We start from the raw sequence: 21,563 nt of genomic DNA, 5'->3' as shown, positions 1-21,563 counted from the left end.
GCTAGCGATCGAAGATTTATGTAAATGTGACGAGCTGAACGCGCTCTGTCCTGTACAGGAGACACGGCACGAGATGGTCTACAGCCAATCGGGACGCAGAACACAATACGCTAAAAAATAAAACATTGCACCAAAAATGAAACAGCGCGGTTACAGCGAGGGAGCACTGGATGTAATCGTAATAATGTTCCTTTGTATTTAGAATTTGCTTCCTGGTCGCAGAGATCCTCCTGAAGAGGAATCCTTCGGCCCGAGGATAAACGGACTTACATTCATTTGAGATCATTTGAATAAACGCAGCTTTATCTCCCTTATTTACTTTGGCAGGTCTGCCTTACCTGATACTGTATTTTAATTAGGCATCAAATGATGCATGGAATGAGCAGAAAGCAGCGTTCACATTCACAACAAGGACACACGAAAACAAACGCAGACGGCGTTTTTACCACTTTTGTCATTTATTGTCGGCATATTAGTGTGTCTGTGTCTGCAGTGTGTGAGAGAGAAACTGGACTGCACCGTGTACATCACTCTTTGCATTTGATGGTGTTTTTGTCGCACTCCTTTACAAATGGACCCTTAAAAGTTTTGGTTACAATGACACAGAATTACCATGGATTCAGTCTAAATTATTACCTCCATTTTACTTATAGATATGCTCTTTATTAATACCTTGAAGTGGAAAAAATAATGAAATGATGTCAAACAATAAGAAGTCGAGTTTTACATCTGCTAAGGCTGTTCTGTCTCTTTTTACGTCTCCGGCTGTGAAAACACCGGCGACCTTGTTCAGGGGCAGCAAACAGATCAAAGCTCTGAATCAGAAACCAGCCGACAAGCAGCACACCTTCAGAACAAGAAGATATAGATAGATTTATATAGAGAGGTTTATATTCAGCGTCAAACTTTTAAAAGAGTACAATAAACACTTCTCACACGTGACAGAAACTACTTGACGCATCAGAACAACGTGGGCCGACTGGGTCTGAGCCCGCCGTGTGGCTGCTGAACCGAAACCAAACGGATAAATAAAAAAATAAATAAAAAAAACTGAAAATCTGCCCACAGTCTTTTCTTACAAAGTTTGACCTGACCACACAAAAAGAATAGAAAAATCTAAAACAGTGGTATTGCATCTGAAATGCACAAAGATTCTCCTGTACAACTTGGCGTCTCTCTCTGACGCCTAAAGGGCTGAGTGGTGGTTTTTCTGGGTGGCTCTCAGTTGGGTTTGCCTTCCGTAGTTCATCTGCAGTCTTCATCTGGCTTCATTATCCTCACAGATGTATACATCAGTGCTGTAAACAGGCACACATAGAGTGGAAAAAGATGAAGGGATCAGTGACGGGGGTCGCCATCGTTCGTCCTCTGCGAGCTTCTCAGTCCTGCTGAGACAACGGCCATCTCCAGTAAGGCGATTCTTCCACCTGTGTTCCTCCCCCGCAGCCTCCCCACCGTCTCTGTCAAACCCGGCAGCGCTCCGAGTGTTTTGTTCCTTTGTGTTTCTTTCTTCTTCGTTTTGTTTGCAGTCATGTAAAATTTTCTTCTTTTTGTGTTTTTGCTGAGCGAGGAGGGATGAGGGCAGTGGAGGACAAAATGGGCTGAAAACTTTACACCCTTGGTCGTCACGATGAAATTGTGCAAACTCACGCAGTCTCTGGTACGTCCACGCGGAAGGAGCTAGCAAAGCCTTTTCCTCGCTGCAAGCACAGAAAACACAGAAGCCGGTTAGTTGTGTGTCGGTATCTGTGTGCGTGCAGAGCAGCAGTGACACGGCCTCACTCACACAGTCACCGGCGTGTCAGCTAAATGCTGATAGATAACATGTGTGTGTGTGTGTGTGTGGGGGGGGGGGGGGGGGGGGGGGGTGTTGTGGGAATGTTGGCACTGGGGGGAAGAGTGAATCCTGCCAGTTTATTTAGGACACCAACAAAAGGAGCGTCTGCACTCTAACCTCTCCTTCATGCTCCCCCCCTGCACACCACACCCAGGCCTGCACCTCCCGGGACAAAAGGGTCTTTGTGTATCACTGGCTGACTTAATGAGATTAGAGAGCTCCTCCCACCCCCCAAACAAACACACAGGACAAAACAACTTCCAACAACTTCCCGTGCGCCTCAGTGTTGAACCAACAGCGAGGACAGAGCAGCTAATCGCTGTGCAGCTTACAGCGGACGCACATCGACTGTCTTTGTTCAAATCATTTCAAGTTGCAGCAGAAAAACTGCTGAAAGGCAACTTTTACCTTCATATTACTGCTTTATTATTTCACACACTGCTGCTGCAACGGTCCATAATCATAACTACATCATTACTATAAATACAAGCATCTGTTCATGTATTTGTCCTCGTGCTGTACTGCCCTCTGACCCCATCCTGTGTGCAAACACTGCACGCGGCCTTTCACAGCGACGACAGCGCTCTAATGTGAGCAGTGGGTTGCTTCACATCGAACAACTTTTGTTGCAGAACGAGGAAAAGCAGACAAATGCAGCCAATGAATAAAATATTAATTACAGGGAGAAGGCCTTTTTCCTGCTGCTCCCACAGCGTGCTGTGGTTTTAAATGATGGCACGAGGAAAGCAGCGGGTCTCTGATAATTCCAGCTAGCTGTGCCGGATGATGAGAGAGGCGCCTCTTCAGGCGCCGCTTGACAAAATTATAATTAAGCATTATCACCAAATTTCAGTGATTGAGGACAGATCTGTTTGTGGCCTCTGAATAGCAGTTTAGAAAAATGGGCCTTTTCCTGCTTTATTTTCTCTTTAATTATGTGAAACCGGTTTTTGATCAACCAGCTGACGTCGGCCGAATACGAATGAGACGCTCAGCTCCACGTCTGTCCTTCTTCTTCTCTCTGGTTAAAAACAGTCGTTTGTCAGCTGTTCGTGAGAGGGCCGGTGTCTCGCTTCCCATAACGCTAACGTCTCCACCCACATCAAAGCAACCTTATAGATCATAACTGCTTTTGGCATTTATTGTTTGAAAGGGCCCAAAGACCACAGCGCTGCATGTGTGCGTGCAGATAAGATGGTCACAGACGGAGATAATGGAGATGCTTGAGAAAGAGGGAAGAGTTAGTTAAACACTCTGACAGAGGGCTGAGAGAACAGCGGTCAAATCTAAAATGAATTTCACGCTAGCTTCCACGAGCCAATCCAGGAAGAAAATTCAATTTCCAATCGTTTCTTTTTCTGCTAATTTGATCAGCAGATCAGAGCCGGGCAGGCTCCAAGGCAGCCAGAGCAAAACACAATACTCACTTAAATAAGCCGGGTTATAAGGTGCTCTGGAGCTAGGCAGAAATGCTTCCAACTCTTTCCTCTCTAAGGAGCCGTGGTGGTGGCTGAGGTGCTGGTGGAGGTGTTGGGAACTGAGAGGCGCCTCTTTGCCAAAGGTGGAGAATGATCTATCGGCCGTTTGCTCTGGGCTTTCAAATACCTCTGTGTCGGGGACCGAGTCCATGCCGGGCACATGGAGGTTGCTCCTGTAGTCGGGACCCTGGCGCCCGTCAGAGGGCACGAAGCTCGGCATCCAGCAGCGATCAGAATGGCCCAAAGCCTTACACTCGTCTGTGCAGTTGGAGAACAGATCAGCGCCTGTAGGGGAGGGGGCGGGGAGAAGAAATTGAAGGTTTTACGAGCAAAACGGTGCACGCACAAGCTGTAACCAGATCTGACATGTTCAGAGTTTGCAATTATGAAGCTGCTCTTTGATTCCTTTCTGTTTCCCAGCACTGAGATCAAAGCTGCTGCACAATAGACTGAAAGAAACCTGTGCTGACACACAGCCATCAACAACGTGGCTCCGCTGCTGCTGCTTCAGTACGAACACATTCAGCTTCATAAAGATTTCATCACAAGAAACAAACAGCTTCTCAGCTGAGTTTAGCCGTGACGCTTCGAGAGCGACAGCTGCACGCTGATGTTCAGACATGATGATGCAGTAGAATAGAATAGAATAGAATTCAACTTTATTGTCATTGCACATGCACAGGTACAGGGCAACGAAATGCAGTTTGCATCCATCCAGAAGTGCTTTAGTGATATAGATATATTACAATATATATTAGCAATAATATAGACATGTGAGTATATTACAGAAATGGGTCTATTATGGTATGTTATAATGTACACGGTATGAAGTATGTTGTGAATATTCTATAACTATAAGTATGTACAGGCTGTAGTGAGTACAAGCTATGTACAGGATATGAACAGGATATAAATATGAAAAACTATACAGAATATGAAATAAATAACTTTACAGAATCTGGGATATACAGCTATACAGAAATGGGAACTATGCAAGTTGTAAACAGTTGTAGGATTAAAGATTATCGAATGTACAGAATGATTGTTTACACAGGGCTATACAGTAGTGCAGTTAAGATAAGTGAGGGTGTAGATAGTTTCTACAGAGGCTATATAAAGTGCTGGTGGTTGTGAGTGGTGGTTCAGTCCATGTTATTATTGTGTGTTTGAGGGTACAGTTGTCCATTGTGGGTGTGTGTGTGTTCAGTCCATGTGTTAACGTGGGTCAGATGTCAGGAGGCAGAGTTCAGGAGTCTGACAGCTGTGGGGAAGAAGCTGTTCCGGTACCTGGTGGTCTTAGTCCGGAGGCTCCTGTAGCGCCTCCCAGAGGGCAGGAGGGTGAAGAGTCCATGTGATGGGTGACTGGGGTCTTTGATGATTTTCCCAGCCCTTTTCAGACACCGCTTCCTGTAGATGTCTTTTATGGCAGGAAGTGGTGCTCCGGCGATGCGCTGGGCAGTTTTCACGACCCTCTGCAACGCCTTCCGGTCCGAGGCAGAGCAGTTCCCGTACCAGACTGTTGTACAGTTGGTCAGGATGCTCTCGATGGTGCAACGATAGAAGTTCACCAGGATGTCTGAGGACAGGTGGTTCTTCCTCAGGGTCCTCAAGAAGAAGAGGCGCTGGTGAGCCTTCTTGACCAGCTTGGAGCAGTTGGTCGTCCAGGTGAGATCCTCGGAGATGTGGACTCCCAGTACAGGACGATATTACAGAGTTTACTGCAGCATGCTTGCAATGCTGCGCCAAACCTACTCTGTTTGGTCTGTTTTTCCACAACGATTTTACATTTTTACTCTGACATCAGAAGAACAACCGGCTCGTGTCACTGCATGGGTACACTGAGTGGATGCTTTCAGGGTGATTCAGTTCCAAAAGGTTTTTCAGTGTTTGTAACACTAATCGAGTCAAACAGCAGCAGATGTTTAACCTGAGCTTGCACCTAAAATAAGGAATCGGCAATTTGTCTCAAGCGGCTCAAGCACATCACAAATGACAAAAGACAACAGGACGGTGAACATGTGTAACATATAGTGGACGGTCAGTCACCGTCTTTATCATTATTAGCACATTCTGCCATATTTACTTAACAGGTGTCTACATCCATTCAAAGTGGGTGAGCAGTTTTTAGGAACAACAAAGACCCATCATGTGTTTGCAGTACAAACAGGCAGGATGGCTCAGCGGGTGGTGTTTGCACCTCGTGTCTGCATGTCGATGCATCGTTGTAGCGAATGTTGGGTTAAAGGTGCTGAAACATGGGATGAAAGCACTGAAGAGTTTACAGGTACCAGTCGATTTAAGTGCATCCTTTGTAGTTCATCATATATGAAAAGCGCAGCTATGCAGGCCAACTGTAAGCCTTAAGCCAAATTGTGTGTTTGCTGCCCCAAATGTTTTTGCACTTGGGCCCAGATCTTGCGGACGCATGTTTTCGAAGCCTAAATCCTTGCGTGTGTGTGTTTGACTCTGTTTGGGGCTAAAATGTCCAGCTCAGGCTATCTGCTGCTAATCCCTCTGAATACAGACTGATTAGGCTAAGACTGCTGTCATCCCAGTAAGCAGAGTGTGTGCATTTTGTTCTGTGTCCTTAACGGTCAGCAAAGGGGGAATTTGCTTTGTTACAAGAGGATTAATTTGGCTTGCTGTCACTAGCAACTTGGAAAAGTGCCCAGTCTCCTAACGAGAGGGTTTCCTATTAAATATTAAGCAACGTGCCATAAATATACCACGGCAGGAGGCTTTAGTACGGCCTCTTACATGGAAGGAAACAACTTATTGTACACTTTGATGGAGCCGCAGCCACGAGGCAAAGCAGTGCTGACACACTATATCAGTGCACCTGCTCGCGCAGACAGCGTTGCACTGTGAGCAGCAAAAACACAGCGTGGAAAGAAGAGCTCTGCTTATATTACAAAATGGACGCTGTGTTAATTCTCAAAATAGGAACAGGAAATGTGGCGTTTGGCCTCGGCGAGGGGGATTCAGCCACAGAGCCACGTCACGACATCTTCTCAAAACTACACGTTCCCCTGTCGAACGAGGCAGTCGTAAACACACACACAGGGCTGTGCTTAAAATGTGAATAAAGGTTGCAGGTGATACTCTTCTCTCTCCACGGCGTCCTCCGCCTGTGCTCTGCAGCTGAAAGAAGCTTCATAAATCACGCTCGCAGAAAATTGTCAGTGTCTGGCCTCCACTTCAACGCAGGATTAAGAAGAACTATGTCAACATGTCTCACACTAAGACACACACAAGCAGGAGCAGCGAGGAGACGGGGGAGGGAGGGCAGCGAGCTCTTGGAGCGAGCTGACCCTCGTTGCTTCCGACACCTCGTCTCATCTTAGCATTCCGAACGCCGCTCGCACAGGGCAAACGCAAAGTCCCGATAATAACCTTCATTTGGTAATTGGTATGCAGAGGTCTGAAAAATGAATTACTGATCAGCGAGCTGTTACCACGGTGATAACGTGAACGGCAGGCCTAAGGAGAAATTCATCTCGGCAGGGGGGGAGACGGGAATGCGGCGGGGGTGGAGGAGGGGTTGAAACTTGGATAAGCGCCTCGACTCGATCTGCTCCGAGTGCACGACATTGGCCGTATTGATAAAATGGAGCAGGACTGGAAACGTGGACGAGTGGTCCCAGAGGGTCTGAATCCACAGCTGCTCAGCCGTCTCGCCTCGGAGAATTCAAACCTCACAACTGAACCCACATTTGCTCTGTTTTCTTAAACTCATAATATAATATATTAATACTGGTGCTAAGTACTAAGCTCAGTCAACTTTCTCCTTCCAAACATCTTTTACAGGTTCATGTGGTTTCTTCACAGTCATGTCAGGAGTTTACACAGTGAATCACAAGCAGGCTGTCATTCGATACTAGAGGTGGGAATCACCAAACATCCCACGGTACGATATTATCACGATATTTAACTCACGATACGATATTATTGCAATTTTTAAAATATTTTGCGAAATTCAGATTCTGTACATAAAGGTAAACTTTATCAATATTCATTTTATCTAATAACAAAGTCTCGCACTCAGTCTTTCTCTCATCTCAGTCAGTTTTATTGTTGACAAACTGAACGGTTTGTATTACAGTCTAGTCCAACTTAACTGAATGCAACCATCTGGTACAATTACAGCTATTCTGAACTATGCAATATGAAAACTATGCAGCCCCTTCAGCAACTGAAGAATTTGGAAGTAAATTAAAACAAAATATAATTTTACATTAAATAAAAAAGTTTTAAACTTAATTAAAATAAGACATGTCTTAAAATAAAATAAGTAAACTGTCGTGTTTATTGCTGCAAAAAAACAAGTTAAACACATTTGGACAGTGTCAGGATTGTTGCTCAGAAAAAGGATCAACATGCTCTGAAGTCAGAGTCCACAAAAACTTTTTTTGTAACAAAATATCGATTTCTGCCGTCCCTGTATCGATACATTATTAGCAAACAAAATATCACGATACTACACAGTATCGATTTTTTCCCCCCACCCCTATTCGATACATAATTAAACTTTGGAAATTTAAATATTAAATATTTAAATTAACATTTGTAATGTTAAAATTGTATCTATGTTATCAGTTTGTGAAATAAAAAACAACTATTTTATAAATTATTTTAACATGCGTGGACTGTGTCATAACGAGCTGCTAACACACTATAATGATGTTATTATCATTTTATATAAAAGCTTTTATTGCTGGTCAAATACTTCAGATAGTGCTGGGATCTCAGGAACACCTCATCTCCTTGGTGGTGGGTGCTGTGATGGGAGGGGGGCAGCAATAACAACACACGGTAACCAAATGGTTTTAGTGCCAAACAACCGAGCAGGCAGAGAGCACATCCAGCTGTAAGACAATAAACTGCAGACTCAAGTCTTCTCCCTCTGCTCGTCTCTCATCTGCTTTATAGTTTTTTATAATTACACCAAAATAATGTTTATGGATCACTAAAGATTCGCTTTTTCACATTTCCCCAGGAGGAGTTTGCAAAACTAACGCCTGGAAATGTGCACCTCTTGATGTTAGATATGTGTGCAAAATCTCATACATGTACATCATACCCAGCCCGGGCCTATATTGTTTCATTCTTCTAGGTGGCGCTATTGAGCCATTTTGCCCCGCCCATGTCTGAAAACATGAACATATGTACATTTTCACCAGACCCGATGCATGTGCAAAACTTTTGAGTTTTTGAGCATCTTTAGGCCCTCAAAAAAGCCAATACATTTGCCACAATAATAATAATAATAATAATAATAATAACAATAATAACAACAACAACAACAACAACAACAATAATAATAATAATACGGTGGTATTGCATTGGGCCCTAATAAAAAAAATCCAGATGATATTCATGGATGAATTCCAGATGAATGATGAACTCATTAACTCACATATTTAGAAATAAAGTCGTTTATGCAGAGCTACCCAGCAAACATGTGATGTGTTCTTATTTAAAATAAATGCCACTATGACTTCATATGTATTTCACATGTATTGTAATTCAGTGATAGTTTAATACTTGAGCTTCTTCTCGGCTCCACGTTTGGCGGAGGTAAAGACTCTCCAATAACCAACAAAGGCTTGAAGCATTTTAACTTTCGATCCATTTCCACCACTTAAAGCCCCCCCCCCCCTTTTCTTCTTGTGCTAAATTTTGTACAAAGTTATTCCTCCTCTTGTTTCATTAAAGGATCTTTCACCACCGTCAGACACTGAGGACTGAATGTCTTTGGGCTTTTTTGGCTGCTGGTCAGACAGAATCAGCTATTTCTGTTCAAATGTGACTCATTATTCTTGGCGTGTTAGAAAGGGGATAATTACACAATTAAGAACTCATTCATTTCATCCTAGAATAGTTTAACAGACCAATTCTGATTGTGTGTAAACCGCAGCAGTGATAATAAACATGACAGCAGTCAAGGAAGCTCGTTGAATGTTAAACAGAGTCTGCATTTCTGATTGGACTATATCACAGCCATGGTTACACACACACACACACACACTCATAAGTGTATATTCACGTGACTGTAACGCTGCACTCAGATACCTCGAAAATGATATCCGCTCTGATCTGAGCAGCAGTTTTTCCTCCACACTCGATCCAAACGTAACCAGTTTGTCTCCAATGCTACAAAATCCTGTTTGAGTTAAACGGCTCTTTCAGCCGGTTCACGTGTTCATTACAGGTGACGTCTGGTCTCTTTACATCCTTGATGAGGAAAAACGGAGCGGCCTTTGATCAGAGAACAACAGAGCTGAGTGCCTGAAGCAGCAGAAAATGTTGGCATGACAAAGCAGCTAACCACAGGAAGAAGAACACAAATCACCGTGTCAACAAAAAATACAACAACGGCTACGCTTCAAAAAAAAAGAAAAGGATATGAGAATAATGATGAACACTGGGCCTGCCTCCAGCCTCCAGCAGGTGAAGATATAGTATTTTATGAGGTAAATGAAATCAGTCGTGTCCTATAACTCTGACTGCACAGAAAGAAAGGAAGGATGAACGTAGAGCTGGGCGATAGAACGATAACGATATGTATCGCGATATAACTTTTACTCGATAGAGAAATTAAGCTATCGCGATAGACCTCGCCGCTCTTGTCCTCTTAAAAAAAAAAAAAAAAAAAAAAAAAAAAAAAAAAAAGGTCAGCCGATCCAAATTAAGTAGCGCAGAGCCGAACCAATCACAGCCGCAGCGTCACGTCGCGTGACTTGTTACGTACAGCAGAAGTGCCAAGCCGCACGTGTGTTTGTTTGGGAAGCAGCCAGCGGGTAATGGAGGAAATGAGTGTGCTGACTAGAAAAATAGAGCAGGGCGATATGGCCAAAAATATTTATCACGATATACATTTGAAAATTTGCGATAACGTAATAACCGACGATATAATTGATGCGAGACAAAATACAACTCCACAACATTACTAGTGCAAAAAGACAACCTTCCATTTATTTTCACTTAAACAAGAAGCTGGTTTTTATGTACATTAAAGCTTTATAAAAATTTAACAGTGCAAATGCAAATTCCTTGCTGAAAGTTTAACCAAAAGGCATTTCCAGTAGAAATGGGCTGACATATCCTGAGCATAACCATGTATAATATCCACTGAAGTTAAAAAGAGGTGCTTTGCAACATTAAACTGCAGTGTGCAGTACGCATTTTTCGGACCATAAGGTGCACGGGATTATAAGGCACATTAAGCGAAACAAAGCAGTCAGATAAATCAAACTTTATTAAACTCATTCTTCTTGCTTCCTCCACTTCTGTACCATTGATTCATTAATGTTGAATTCTCTGGCAGCTGCTCTATTCCCATGTTGCTGCAGTATATTAAAGACTAACCTCGTATTGTGGATGGATTATCTCAGTTGTTCTCCTGACTGAAGTTTGGTCCGTTTACAGCATCCTGCCATGCGATTGCATTTGTCTCTAACCATGAAGAACCTTCACGTTAACTTTTATAAGTGGAAAAGTGTTAGTGTTCGTCCTCCAGCTTCACTGTTTATGTTATGCTAACATAGCTGTGTCGCTAGCGATCACGTAGCACATCATTATATACCAGCTAGCCCAACTTCAGTAACCCTACAAACGTCATGCTGTTTAGTTTTCTGTCTTCATTTATGTTGGAAGTGATAACAGAGCTGTACGTTTGATTTTTTTCAGAAATCTCTCAGTCAGAACATGCTATATCATGCTTAGGTAACTAGCGAAACTAGCGAGCTAACTTCCGCTAGCTTCCTGCTAGCTTCTAACTCCGTTAAATGTAATAACTTTTGTTTTCATGGATGCCTGGAAGTTAAACTTTATAGTTACACCTGGTAAAGCAGCAATGCTGATCGTTTTATTAAAGATGAAAGAATTTAGACAGTTTTTAACTCTAAGTGATGCTGCAGTGTTGTTTGACCTGAAGCATACGGAGTTTAGGACCCAGATTACTCCCAGATTTAAGAGCATCTTAGTCCGACAAATATGACAATAACAACGGCCGCTTGCATGTTCTGCAAAAAAATGTGCTTTGTTGTGTATCTGACGGACAAACACCAAACCAGTTCCACATCACGGAAGTTGCACCATTTTTACAAACCAATTCTGGTTCATCTGTTTCACTCAACAATCGGCCATGTGCGTATGAAAACAAAGGCACCGCGCATGCGCGTTTTACTCCCATTCTATCGCGATATTTCATTTTCCTATCGTTGCCTAACATTATACCGGTATTACCGTGAACGGTATAATATGGCCCAGCCCTATAGAAAAATCAACCGAGCGTGACCGAAGAGAAAACAGATGATGGTTCCAATGCCGGAGAGATTGTCGAACGGAAGAGCCATAGAAGTTCCGTAGTGTGAAGGTATTTCGGCTATTTCAAGTCTGACAAAAAACAGAGTAGCGTGCACTGTAAATGTGCCGAAAGCAAGTCTGGAAATACAATAAACTGGTGCATGCGTCACACTGTGCGCCACGTTATTGTTTCGGTGAAATGAATTTCTACAATACTGTTAATTCTACTCTCTGCAGTGTTTAAATGCTTACACATACACACAGTTACTGTCCCTCCACACATACGACTCGGTTCTGCTTCTATGCCCCAGCTTTGTTTACTTTTTCCCACCGAGGCTTCTAGACTTCTGATTGGCCAACATTTCTGCACGGTTAGGAATCTAGCGCCACCTGCTGCTTTGGCATGTTCATAGCAGCGTTTTCCTTCATTTCTGCCTTTATGTGTGGACGAGATTATTTTTTAAAACGGAAACGGAAAATCTCCGTTTTCAAAAATACCCGTGTACGTGTGGACGTAGCCTCAGTCTCTGACTGGAAGCGCTGATTCGTCATTCGGCTTTTGTCAGACTAAAGTAACTGTTAAAACTGTTTGAAAAGCTCAGCTATACAACAAGGAGAGATTGAGAACTTCCTTTTAGTTCTCAGTTTATTTGATATTGACAAAAGTTAGTCAGTTTTGTCTGTTCTTCTGTAAAACAAACTAAGATTTATTTTTAGAATTAATACTTTATTTCTAAGTGGAATTGACAATTTAGTCTGTTTCATTTGTTCTATTTTGAAACTTAAGCGGCTGCCTTTTGTGTAGTTTGTAATATTTGCCTTTATTTATCTGAAAAAGTCTCATGTTCCTTAAGTACATCTACCCTGTTGAACTTATTATGGGAAATAAATATTTAAAAACAAGCTGCTGATTATTTCACATTTTACTTGTGAGCAACGGCACATTTAAATCTTACAAATATAGTTATTTGGCTTATATCGTGATAGATATCGTTATCACCTGAAATGAAAAAAACATATCGTGATATGAAAAAATCTCATATCACCCAGCTCTAGATGAAAGAGAAAAAGGTGATGCATTCATGAAGTCTGTGAGAGCCAAGAGGAAAGCTAACACGTGGATTTATTAAACACTGATGCAGCCTCACTACTGACAAACTAGATTAGCTCACAGAATGATGGCGCTCTAAGCCGTGCTATCAATTATCCTAATCAAACAACGACTAAATGCACAGCAAATAATCTGGGTAAAGGCATTAAGCTTTGCAACAAAGTAACTCATGCTATCTGCCGCACCAAGGGTATGCAAAGGGTATGGGACGCTGTTTCACAGCTGGACGTGCTGGACCATCCAGAGTAGGGACTGTATGGGTAGGCTAACATATGATGCTAGCATGGTCTAACAAACAGCAACAGCAGCTTAAGCTAAGCGTGATCTGTTAAATCACAGACATGCTTCATTGTTTCAGCTGATAATCAGCACACATGTGGAGCGTACATGAACATAAATTAGCATGAATTAAGTTCTAAGCAAAGCAAGTTGGAGAAATCGGAACAGAGGCCCCGGGTCACTGTGTGCTGGTCCAGTTTATTTAAATCAACAACAAATTGTGTTAATCTCCACTAACTCACCAACTCTGAGCACGCAGCACGGTTTATATAATCATGCAATCTGAGCTCAGGAAGTCTTTATTTATTCCTGTTTGTCTGTTTCTTGGAACAGTCGTGAAATGTAAGAACATCTCCTGTCAGTAAAACGCATCAGAGAGTGTGCACATGCTAATAAAGTCAAAGTAGTACACCTCCATGCACATAAAGCAGATTAGAAGGAAAAATAAAGACGGTGCAGCAGGGTATCTGTGTAAAGTCAGGCCGTGCTGGCAGAGACGGGTCCGGCTCTGCGTGCCTCTGTCACTGAGCTCCATGTAAACCAGGCCTACTGGGGTGACACTGGAAGTGGCAGGCAAATTCCATTTGGCACGATGGGGGCGCCTGCTGTGGCTGACCAGACATGATGACAGACCTCATCCACAGTGGGCACCAAATAAAGAGCTAAACCTAGCTTTTATACATCAGCAGGGTCCTCTTGTAAGGCAGGGAAGAATTAAATGAGAAAAACAGCCCGTGCATGGAAGGGAGGAAAAAACAAGCAGGGAGGGCGTGCAGTTAGAGAGTAACAGCATGAATAAGTGCATTAATTAATCTAATGAACGGATGAATTGCACGGTTTGTTTGCTACAGCCACAACCTATTTGGTCGGCTTCCCAGCACTCCAGTGCGAGCCCAGCCTCATTAACAAGCCCATCACACCTCGTCAAGTGGTCTGCAGCACCGAGTGACCGCGCTCACAGGGAGCAGGATCCTCATTAACGCCGCCACATATTTACAAACAGCAGTGGAAGCCTCACTCAAGACATTCAATCACCACACGGCAAACATCACAGTAACAAATATTATGTGTCGGCTTTAGGAGCGAGCACTTGGATGCGGCTCACAGGGAAAGGTTTGATTCTGGTGCAAGAGTTTAAGCGATAATCCCACGCAGGCACAACACAACAGCTAAAAGACCTCAGACGCCGACTCTGGCTGTGGATGATGATGACCTTTAGAAATAAGCATTCATTTTTCCAGCCCTGCACAATGTGCTGCCAGATTTCAACAGTGGAGAGACGAGCAGCTTCTGGACCACAATGCTAATCAGCAGATCCTCCTCAGATCTATAGATGCCCGAGGGGCAGAGAGAAGACAAAGAGTTCATACAAAGCCAGCACTTACCAGACGAATGGCCTCGATTGGTGGCGTCGTGGTCGCTGTCTCCCTGCTCGCTGTCTCCGTGGCCACTGTCTTTGGAGCTGACCAGGTCGGCCTCCTGGAAGGCTGAACTGAAATGAAGAGAACATTAAAATAAAAAAAGACGACCTCGCTTTGTTTTTCTTAATCCATGTCAGCATCACAGTAATGGGAGATATCAGCAAATGAGCTAGAAGCAGACCAGCTGGTAGAAGAGCAGGTAGAAGGGCTTTTTCCATATTTACCTGTTGACACGTCGCGGCCTGTCGACCAAGTAGCTGAGTTCAGCTCGCTGGTGTTTGGTCTGAAAGAGAAGGGGCAGCTTTTAGTGCGTCTCCTTATGTAGAGAGAACAAAGCAGCAGAAAAACAAAAGAACATTACATCCATCGAGCCAGAGACGACACAACCCACACAGCTTTGAGTTGACGTAACTATTACATGTGTCATTCATCTCCACCAGTGGAGACTTCCATCCCACAGGGAGGGGAAGCTCTGCAGACATGTTGCCAAGGTGCAAGGTGAAGTAGCGCACCTATGTAGGCTGCAGCAGCCCAGAGATCCAACAGTTTGAACAGTATATATTTAATCCTGGGTGACTGGGCTTCACGCACACATATACACCCATTATACTCCCACACCCACCAGCAGCCTCTTTGCCAACATACATTGTCTTTATACACCTTTTCTAATTTATCAGCCGTGGAAGCACATCATAAACATGCAGTCGTTGCTGTTTAAGGATCGCAAAAGTCAAGGTTTCTCATTTCCATATCTGCTTTCATTTTCTATCACATTGTGTTACAGTTGATGTATCGGCACACAGTAACACCCATCTGAGGAGCTAGCATGCCAGTGAAGTGAAATTTGGGGGATGAAATGGCTCCTGAATGTCTCTGGTTTATATTTCATTCTTATCAGACGTCTAAGGGGACATGAATCAGGTTTAGGCATGCGGAGGAACTCAGATGGAAAGGTTTAAACCGCAGGCAGGAGAGGGGCTCTTACCTCATTTGATAAAATGCTGCCGTTTGATATGATGTCAGGCTGCTGGTCTGTGTACCCTGTCACTATGGCCCCACACGGGTTGTGATCGGTGTCTGTGCTCCTAGAAGGACTACATGGCTTTAGGAACATGAGGTCAGTTTTGGCAGACTCTGGAGTGAGACATACCTGGTAGCAATAGTTCTGGTTTTGGTGGTGGGAGCCAAAGCTCCCAGATTCCTCCACAGGGACTTGAGCTGTGCCAGCCCCGCTGACGTTAACGGCACTTTGCACCAGCATGATATCCGACTTGCTGAGCTTTTTCTTGCGGGCCCTGCCCTGCCGCGAGCAGCAGGAGCTGCAGCCAAAACAACAGTCACTGGTCAGGCAAGTATAGATGTTAAGCTTTTTGTCCTTCTGACAGCGCACAGCCAGCACAATCATAACCAGGAGGAAGATGAAGGAGACGGAGCCCAGGGCGATGATAAGGATGAGAGTGAGGTCCAGGGTGCTGTCCTTTGCCTTGGAGGTCCCGCCTTTCTCCCCACCGCCACGGCCTTCAGCCACACTGTCCACCAGCACCACCAGCACGCTGGCGCTAGAGGACAGAGGCGGCTGGCCGTGGTCTCGCACCTCAATCAACAGGTCGTACTGCTGATGGGGGTCTCGCTTGACCGATACCCGCCTCGCAGTCCTGAGTTCACCTGTTCTCCAGTCCATCCTGAACATGCCATTCTCGTTTCCCCTCTGGATGCTGTAGGACAGACGAGCGTTCTCTCCATCATCCGCATCCATGGCCACGACACGTGTCACCAGATAGCCTGGCTCAGCAGAGCGAGGCAGGGGCTCCTTGGCTGTGCCGTTCTTTCCCAGGGGAGCCAGCACTAGCGGGGCGTTGTCATTCTGGTCCACAATGATGACTTTAACAGTGGCATTGGAGGAGAGCTCTGGGGTCCCTGCGTCTTTGGCCTTGACCATGAACGTGAACTCCTTCAGCTGCTCATAATCGAATGATCTGAGAGCATAGAGATAGCCTGTCTCCTCGTTGATTGACACATAGGTTTTGACTGACATGCCCTGGATGTCACACTCTAATATGGAGTAGCTGATGACAGCATTCTGCCCAATGTCCGGGTCCAGGGCCGTCACCGCGTGTATGTACGCCCCTGGCACGTTGTTTTCTGTCACGTACACGTCATATACAGGCTGTGTGAACGTGGGCGCGTTGTCGTTTTCGTCTGACACCTGCACTCGAATGGATTTACTGGTGGCCAGTGACGGCGTTCCTTTATCGCGCGCGACCACAGTGACGGAGTAGGAGTCCGCCTGCTCGCGGTTCAGCGGCCCGTCGGTGACTATAGTGAAGTAATTTTTAAAGGAAGATTTCAGTTTAAACGGGACGTCGCCGAGGATCTCCACGTGGACCTGTCCGTTCTCCTCTGCGTCCCGATCCGTGACGCTCAGCAGCGCGATCACGGTCCCGGGAGCCGCATTCTCGCTCACCGACTCCGTGACAGTGCTGAAAGTAATTTCCGGTGCGTTGTCGTTCACGTCGCTGAGTTTGACGAGGACTTTACAGTGCGCGGGCACCGCGTTTGGTCCCAGATCTTTGGCCTGAACAAAGATTTGATAGAGGCTGCTCTCCTCGAAATCCACCTCTCCGCGCACCTCGATGCGCCCGGTGCGTGAATCTATAGAGAACAGGTCTTTGACGCGGCTGGAGATGTGGTTGCTGAATGAATAAACGATTTCTCCATTCAGTCCCTCGTCCAGGTCGGTGGCGTTCAGCTGTATGACGAGCGTGCCCAGCGGCGCGTTCTCCGACAGGCTCACCGTGTACACCGGCTGCTCAAACACGGGCACGTTGTCGTTAGAGTCCAACACTTTGACGACCAGCAGCGCGGTGCCAGTCCGCGGAGGCTGACCGCCGTCCACGGCGGTTAGCACGTACCTGTGCGCCGTCTGCTGCTCCCGGTCCAGCGGCTTCTCCAACACAAGCTCCGCGAACTTGTTCCCGTCCGTCTGGGTCTGCACGTCCAGGTAAAAGAAGTTGTTCGTGGTGATATCGTACGTGCGTAAAGCGTTGGAGCCAACGTCCGGGTCGAACGCGCTCTCCAAGGGGAAGCGGGTGCCCGGAGTGGCGCTCTCTGAGATCTCCACCGTGATATCGGTCTCCGGGAAACTGGGTGGGTTGTCGTTAATGTCCACCACTTCGATTTCAACCCGGAATAGTTCTAATGGGTTCTCCAAGAACACCTCCATGTTTAGCTGACAGCTCGCACTCTGCTTGCAAATCTGCTCCCGGTCGATTTTCTCGTTAACGAACAGGACCCCGTTCTCCAGGTTCACCTCCAGATAGGGTGTCCGAGAGTTGGGCACCACTTGGAAGCGCCGGGAGGCTAGCTTGGTGAGGTCCAGACCCAGGTCCTCGGCAATATTTCCCACCAGCGTGCCATGGTCCGCCTCCTCCGGGACAGAGTAGCGTATCTGACAGAGCACTCCATCCGCGATGCACAGGACAAGCAAAAGCACAATCATCGCCGTGAAAACAAGTGCACTTGGGTAAAAATATCATATATGTTAGTGAAAAAATGTCAGTTTACATCACCCATTACAGTAAATGCGTAAAGTCTCCAAAATGCGTAAAGTCTCTGTAAATGTACAAGAGGTCCGGAAAACTCTGTGGGATTAAAAAAAGGCGCATTTCATTTCTGACAGGAATCCAAAGGACTCGATGATATTTTTCACTTTTAAAAACTGGCTCTGTTACTTTCGCACATGTGTCCAGGTGAAGCCTCAGCGCACATTCCAGTAAAGCGCAGAATCTCAGACAGCTGAAAGTTGGAAACATAAATTATAATCCACAGGAAAAACATACGACTCTGTCTTCAGTGATGAAATCTACTGCAGACTCTGGCTGTCTCTTTCCTCTCGGCGTCCTGTTCCTCACTGCAGCCGCCTCCACTCCACTCTCCACTGATGCTCTTCACTCAACTGTTTGCTTTTTTCCCTGAGTCGCGCCTCCCCTCTCAGCCCCCGCAGCTGTAAATCACGCGGAAAGCTCTCTCCTGATTGGCTGTTGGGGTTGCTCGTCCGCTCGGCCTTCGTCTCCCTCACTGCTTCTCTGTATCTCTCTACCTCCCTCTGAGCGCAGACTGACTTCTCTTAAGGATACCTGCCTGCAGGCAAAGAGAAAAGGGGACAGGAGCGAGAAGGAATTTATTTCTCAAGTGCGTAATGCCCTTCCCAACTCGTCCGTTATAAAGTGCACCACTAATGAACCAGGTGTGATTAGAGTGGAGCACTTGTTGACTTGGTGGCAGAGCCTGTGTGAGCCCGAGGACACGCTGGGCGAGCCAGGTTAATGCATGCAAATGTTGTGATATGCATGTATTCAGCATTCACGTGCTGCTCTCAGGGCTGTGCGATATAATTACAGCCAACGGTAGAAGCGTTACATCTCTGTTCCAACCACACAGCAGTGGAACAGAGAGGCAGGGGGAGTAGCACATCCGCGGAGCGCATACGACCCCTGCCGGAGTAAATGCAAACCAGGGTCTGAATCACGGCCAGCACTTCAGTGTAATACAAATAGTTATTGTCACATGCATACTCAGATTTTATGCGTGGACCAATGAACGTGGCGAGAGTAAAAGGTAAAAGTAGAAGATGGTATGATTATCTTTTACTGTGAGAGTAGAAAACGCGCAGACGCGCTGTCATTCAAGCATAAGTGCGGTGAGCAGGCTAATCGATCCTCTAAACAACTTCTGTATGTGTCAAAGGCCTGGGCGGCGAGGTTTCGGGGGTCCGAAGTCTCTGTGCCGTGTGGGCTGAACTCTAGTGATACACTTAATTCATACGCTTTAGTAAAAACACGCATATCACTGACAGGTTATTGCAGTACGAGCTCCACTTAATCATTCAGTTCACAGCAGTTTGGTGCGTTTGCAGAAATCGCAGATGGGCCCCTGAAACTAAAAAGAGGTCACGCATCAGCTTTTGACCTTCTTGAAAAGTGCAAAACAAAGAGAAATGTGTTGAGGACACTGTGAGCTTACAATGAGGAGGTCATTGATCCACTTTGCTCCTGATTTGTGTCTGCAGTCTAACAGAGATATTTGTGCTTTTCCTTTTTTAGCGCAGTAACAAAATGACGTGATTTTGGTCCTCAGGTACTGGTGACACGAACACTGGAGTCAGCTGCAGCTCGGTCTGTATGTTGTGGTCACTCGGGGTTTCTGTGTCCACCATGGACTTTAGGGAAGATCACATGTCATGTTCACAGAATAAACAAACAAACAAAAGGACGGCTAATAAGAAGAGCAGGATGCAGTAGATATCTCAGCATGTTTCATCTACAGGACACCTGTCAGTACTTTACTCTGGTTACTCAGTAACACAGAGTCAGACTGCTTTGACGACTGAATGCAACACATTTTAGAAAATCTACGTTCTATTAACAGAAATCCAGAAAGGTTGAACTTTGGTATTTGCATTGTTATTTCAAGCAGGGAATTTTAGTCAGTTTAAAGGAGGAAGCATAACAAGCTCAAAATCAAGGATCTGTACCAGAAGTGACTATTTCCTGATTTTTAATATAGATTATAGAGTAAATTTAGTTTTATGTGTATAATGAAATGTTACTTTGTGATTTGTATTTTCCCCTTTTGTTGTTTTATAGATTTAGTTTGACGTCAGCTGTTGGAGAATGAATTGCATGAAGGAACCGAGACATTAATGTGCAAAAGTCTCAATTCTTCATATTTTGCAGGGAAAGTAGCAAATAGCCGCAGCACTTTATCAGAGCGTGTAAATATATATGGAAATGCAGTATGTTCTTCTTCTTTTGGCTGCTCCCTCTAGAGGTCACCACAGTGGATGGTCTGCTTCCATCCTCAGCATCCTCCTCCCTCACACCAATCCTCTGCTTGCCCTCCTTCACTGCATCCTACCAACCTTTATACTCGACGTTTGTCTCTAAGGGTTTGACCTGAGCGTCTCTCTGATATACTCCTTCCTGTCCAAGGACAGACATTGACCACAGACCATCAGAAAGCCTGCAAAACTAGTGAGCAAGAAAACTTTAGACAATGAAAAAAGACTGGAGGCTTTTTTCACAAAAACAAAAATACATACAACACAGTTGAATTATGACCTCATCACTTTGACCTTTGACCTTAGCTTAAACAGCCGCTCTGTGCCTACAGCTGAGTGGGGAGAGGAGCTGCTCTGAGACCTAGTGCTCCCCCTAGTGAACCACTACACAACACACACTGCTGCTTCCAACACACAGCCCTCTCCCCTCTCTGCACAAACTCGAAAATCTCCACAAACTCACACGAGTGACAGACAGTGAGGGAAACAGACGCACAAGTGCATGATTCACATTGTCTGCAGACTGTTAGAGCAGCACAAGAAACATGAATCGGTTCAAGGAACATATTTTCTAAATCTAGTCAGTGCTGCGGTCAGATATGGATCACCATCAAGATAGTGAGCTAAGTGACAGAGTAGGGCTGGGAGAAGTGGACACGCACACGCTCAGCACTAATACAGGGAGAGTTTTCACAAATGTGATCACAGCTCGTTCGTCACGTCCATGCAAAGCAAACATTTTATCTCTGTGTGTCGAGATTTTACACGATTGTAACAATTTATGTTTTCATTTTACAGCTAAAAGTACAGCACGTTTGTTAAAGCAATGCTCTTCTCAAACATCCAGGAAGCTTAGAGAAAAGAAGAGAGTGGCCTAAAGCAATCTCACCCATCAGATAATTAGAGCAGGAGAAGCAGCTCGTAATCATTAAGTGTGATAAAGCTACAGGGACTTTTCACCGTCACCTTGCTGCGTGCCACACACTTCATTTTTCCATCACTTTGCTTCTTTTTTTTGTTTTTTAAAGGACCTACATCGTGCACTCAGGCCCAGCAGTGCATACTCTCTTATATAGAATACATTTTTGGAGCAGTGTACAAATACTCTGTACTTTTCAAGACACAACAAGGTTCTTTTTTTTCCTAAATACTATTTAATGTGCAGCCATTCTTGTAACAAAGATTACAACATAAAATGGCTCGCTGCCCCGCGGTGGTGGCTGTAGCTCAGGAGGTCGTGCAGGTCACCTGCTAACTGGCAGGTTGATGGTTTGATACCTGGCTGCTCCAG

General features: G+C 45.0%; 1 protein-coding gene across 3 annotated transcripts; it reads right to left on the bottom strand.

The window, feature by feature from the left end:
* Positions 1–436: 436 nt before the first annotated feature.
* Positions 437–18,397, bottom strand: pcdh10b (protocadherin 10b). Of its 3 annotated transcripts, none has more exons than XM_004566635.3 (5): positions 15,584–18,397; positions 14,658–14,716; positions 14,398–14,504; positions 3,265–3,600; positions 437–1,700 (listed from the first exon to the last, which is right to left on the bottom strand). In XM_004566635.3, the coding sequence occupies exons 1-5, from the start codon at positions 17,930–17,932 to the stop codon at positions 1,681–1,683; spliced, it is 2,871 nt and encodes a 956-aa protein (XP_004566692.1). In that variant the 5' UTR covers positions 17,933–18,397; the 3' UTR covers positions 437–1,680. The 3 variants fall into 3 exon arrangements, with proteins under 3 accessions (XP_004566692.1, XP_004566690.1, XP_004566691.1); XM_004566633.3 differs by having other exon boundaries at positions 15,419–18,396; XM_004566634.3 differs by having other exon boundaries at positions 3,443–3,600; positions 15,419–18,396.
* Between the last annotated feature and the right edge of the window lie 3,166 nt (positions 18,398–21,563).

This window comes from Maylandia zebra, linkage group LG2 (assembly GCF_041146795.1).
Source record: "Maylandia zebra isolate NMK-2024a linkage group LG2, Mzebra_GT3a, whole genome shotgun sequence".
In the NCBI taxonomy this organism is placed as follows: domain Eukaryota; kingdom Metazoa; phylum Chordata; class Actinopteri; order Cichliformes; family Cichlidae; genus Maylandia; species Maylandia zebra.
Note: the sequence above shows the minus strand (reverse complement) of the source record. Positions and strands in the feature narration are given on the sequence as shown.

What these genes read in the sequence shown, in the direction of transcription:
- pcdh10b (XM_004566633.3), bottom strand. Translation starts at nt 17,932, where the DNA reads ATGATTGTGCTTTTGCTTGTCCTGTGCATCGCGGATGGAGTGCTCTGT. An exon ending in GCAGCATTTTATCAAATGAG is followed by an intron (nt 14,717 to 15,418) that starts GTAAGAGCCCCT and finishes CTTCTCTTTCAG; the next exon opens with ACCAAACACCAGCGAGCTGA. An exon ending in TTATAACCCGGCTTATTTAA is followed by an intron (nt 1,701 to 3,264) that starts GTGAGTATTGTG and finishes CTGTGCTTGCAG; the next exon opens with CGAGGAAAAGGCTTTGCTAG.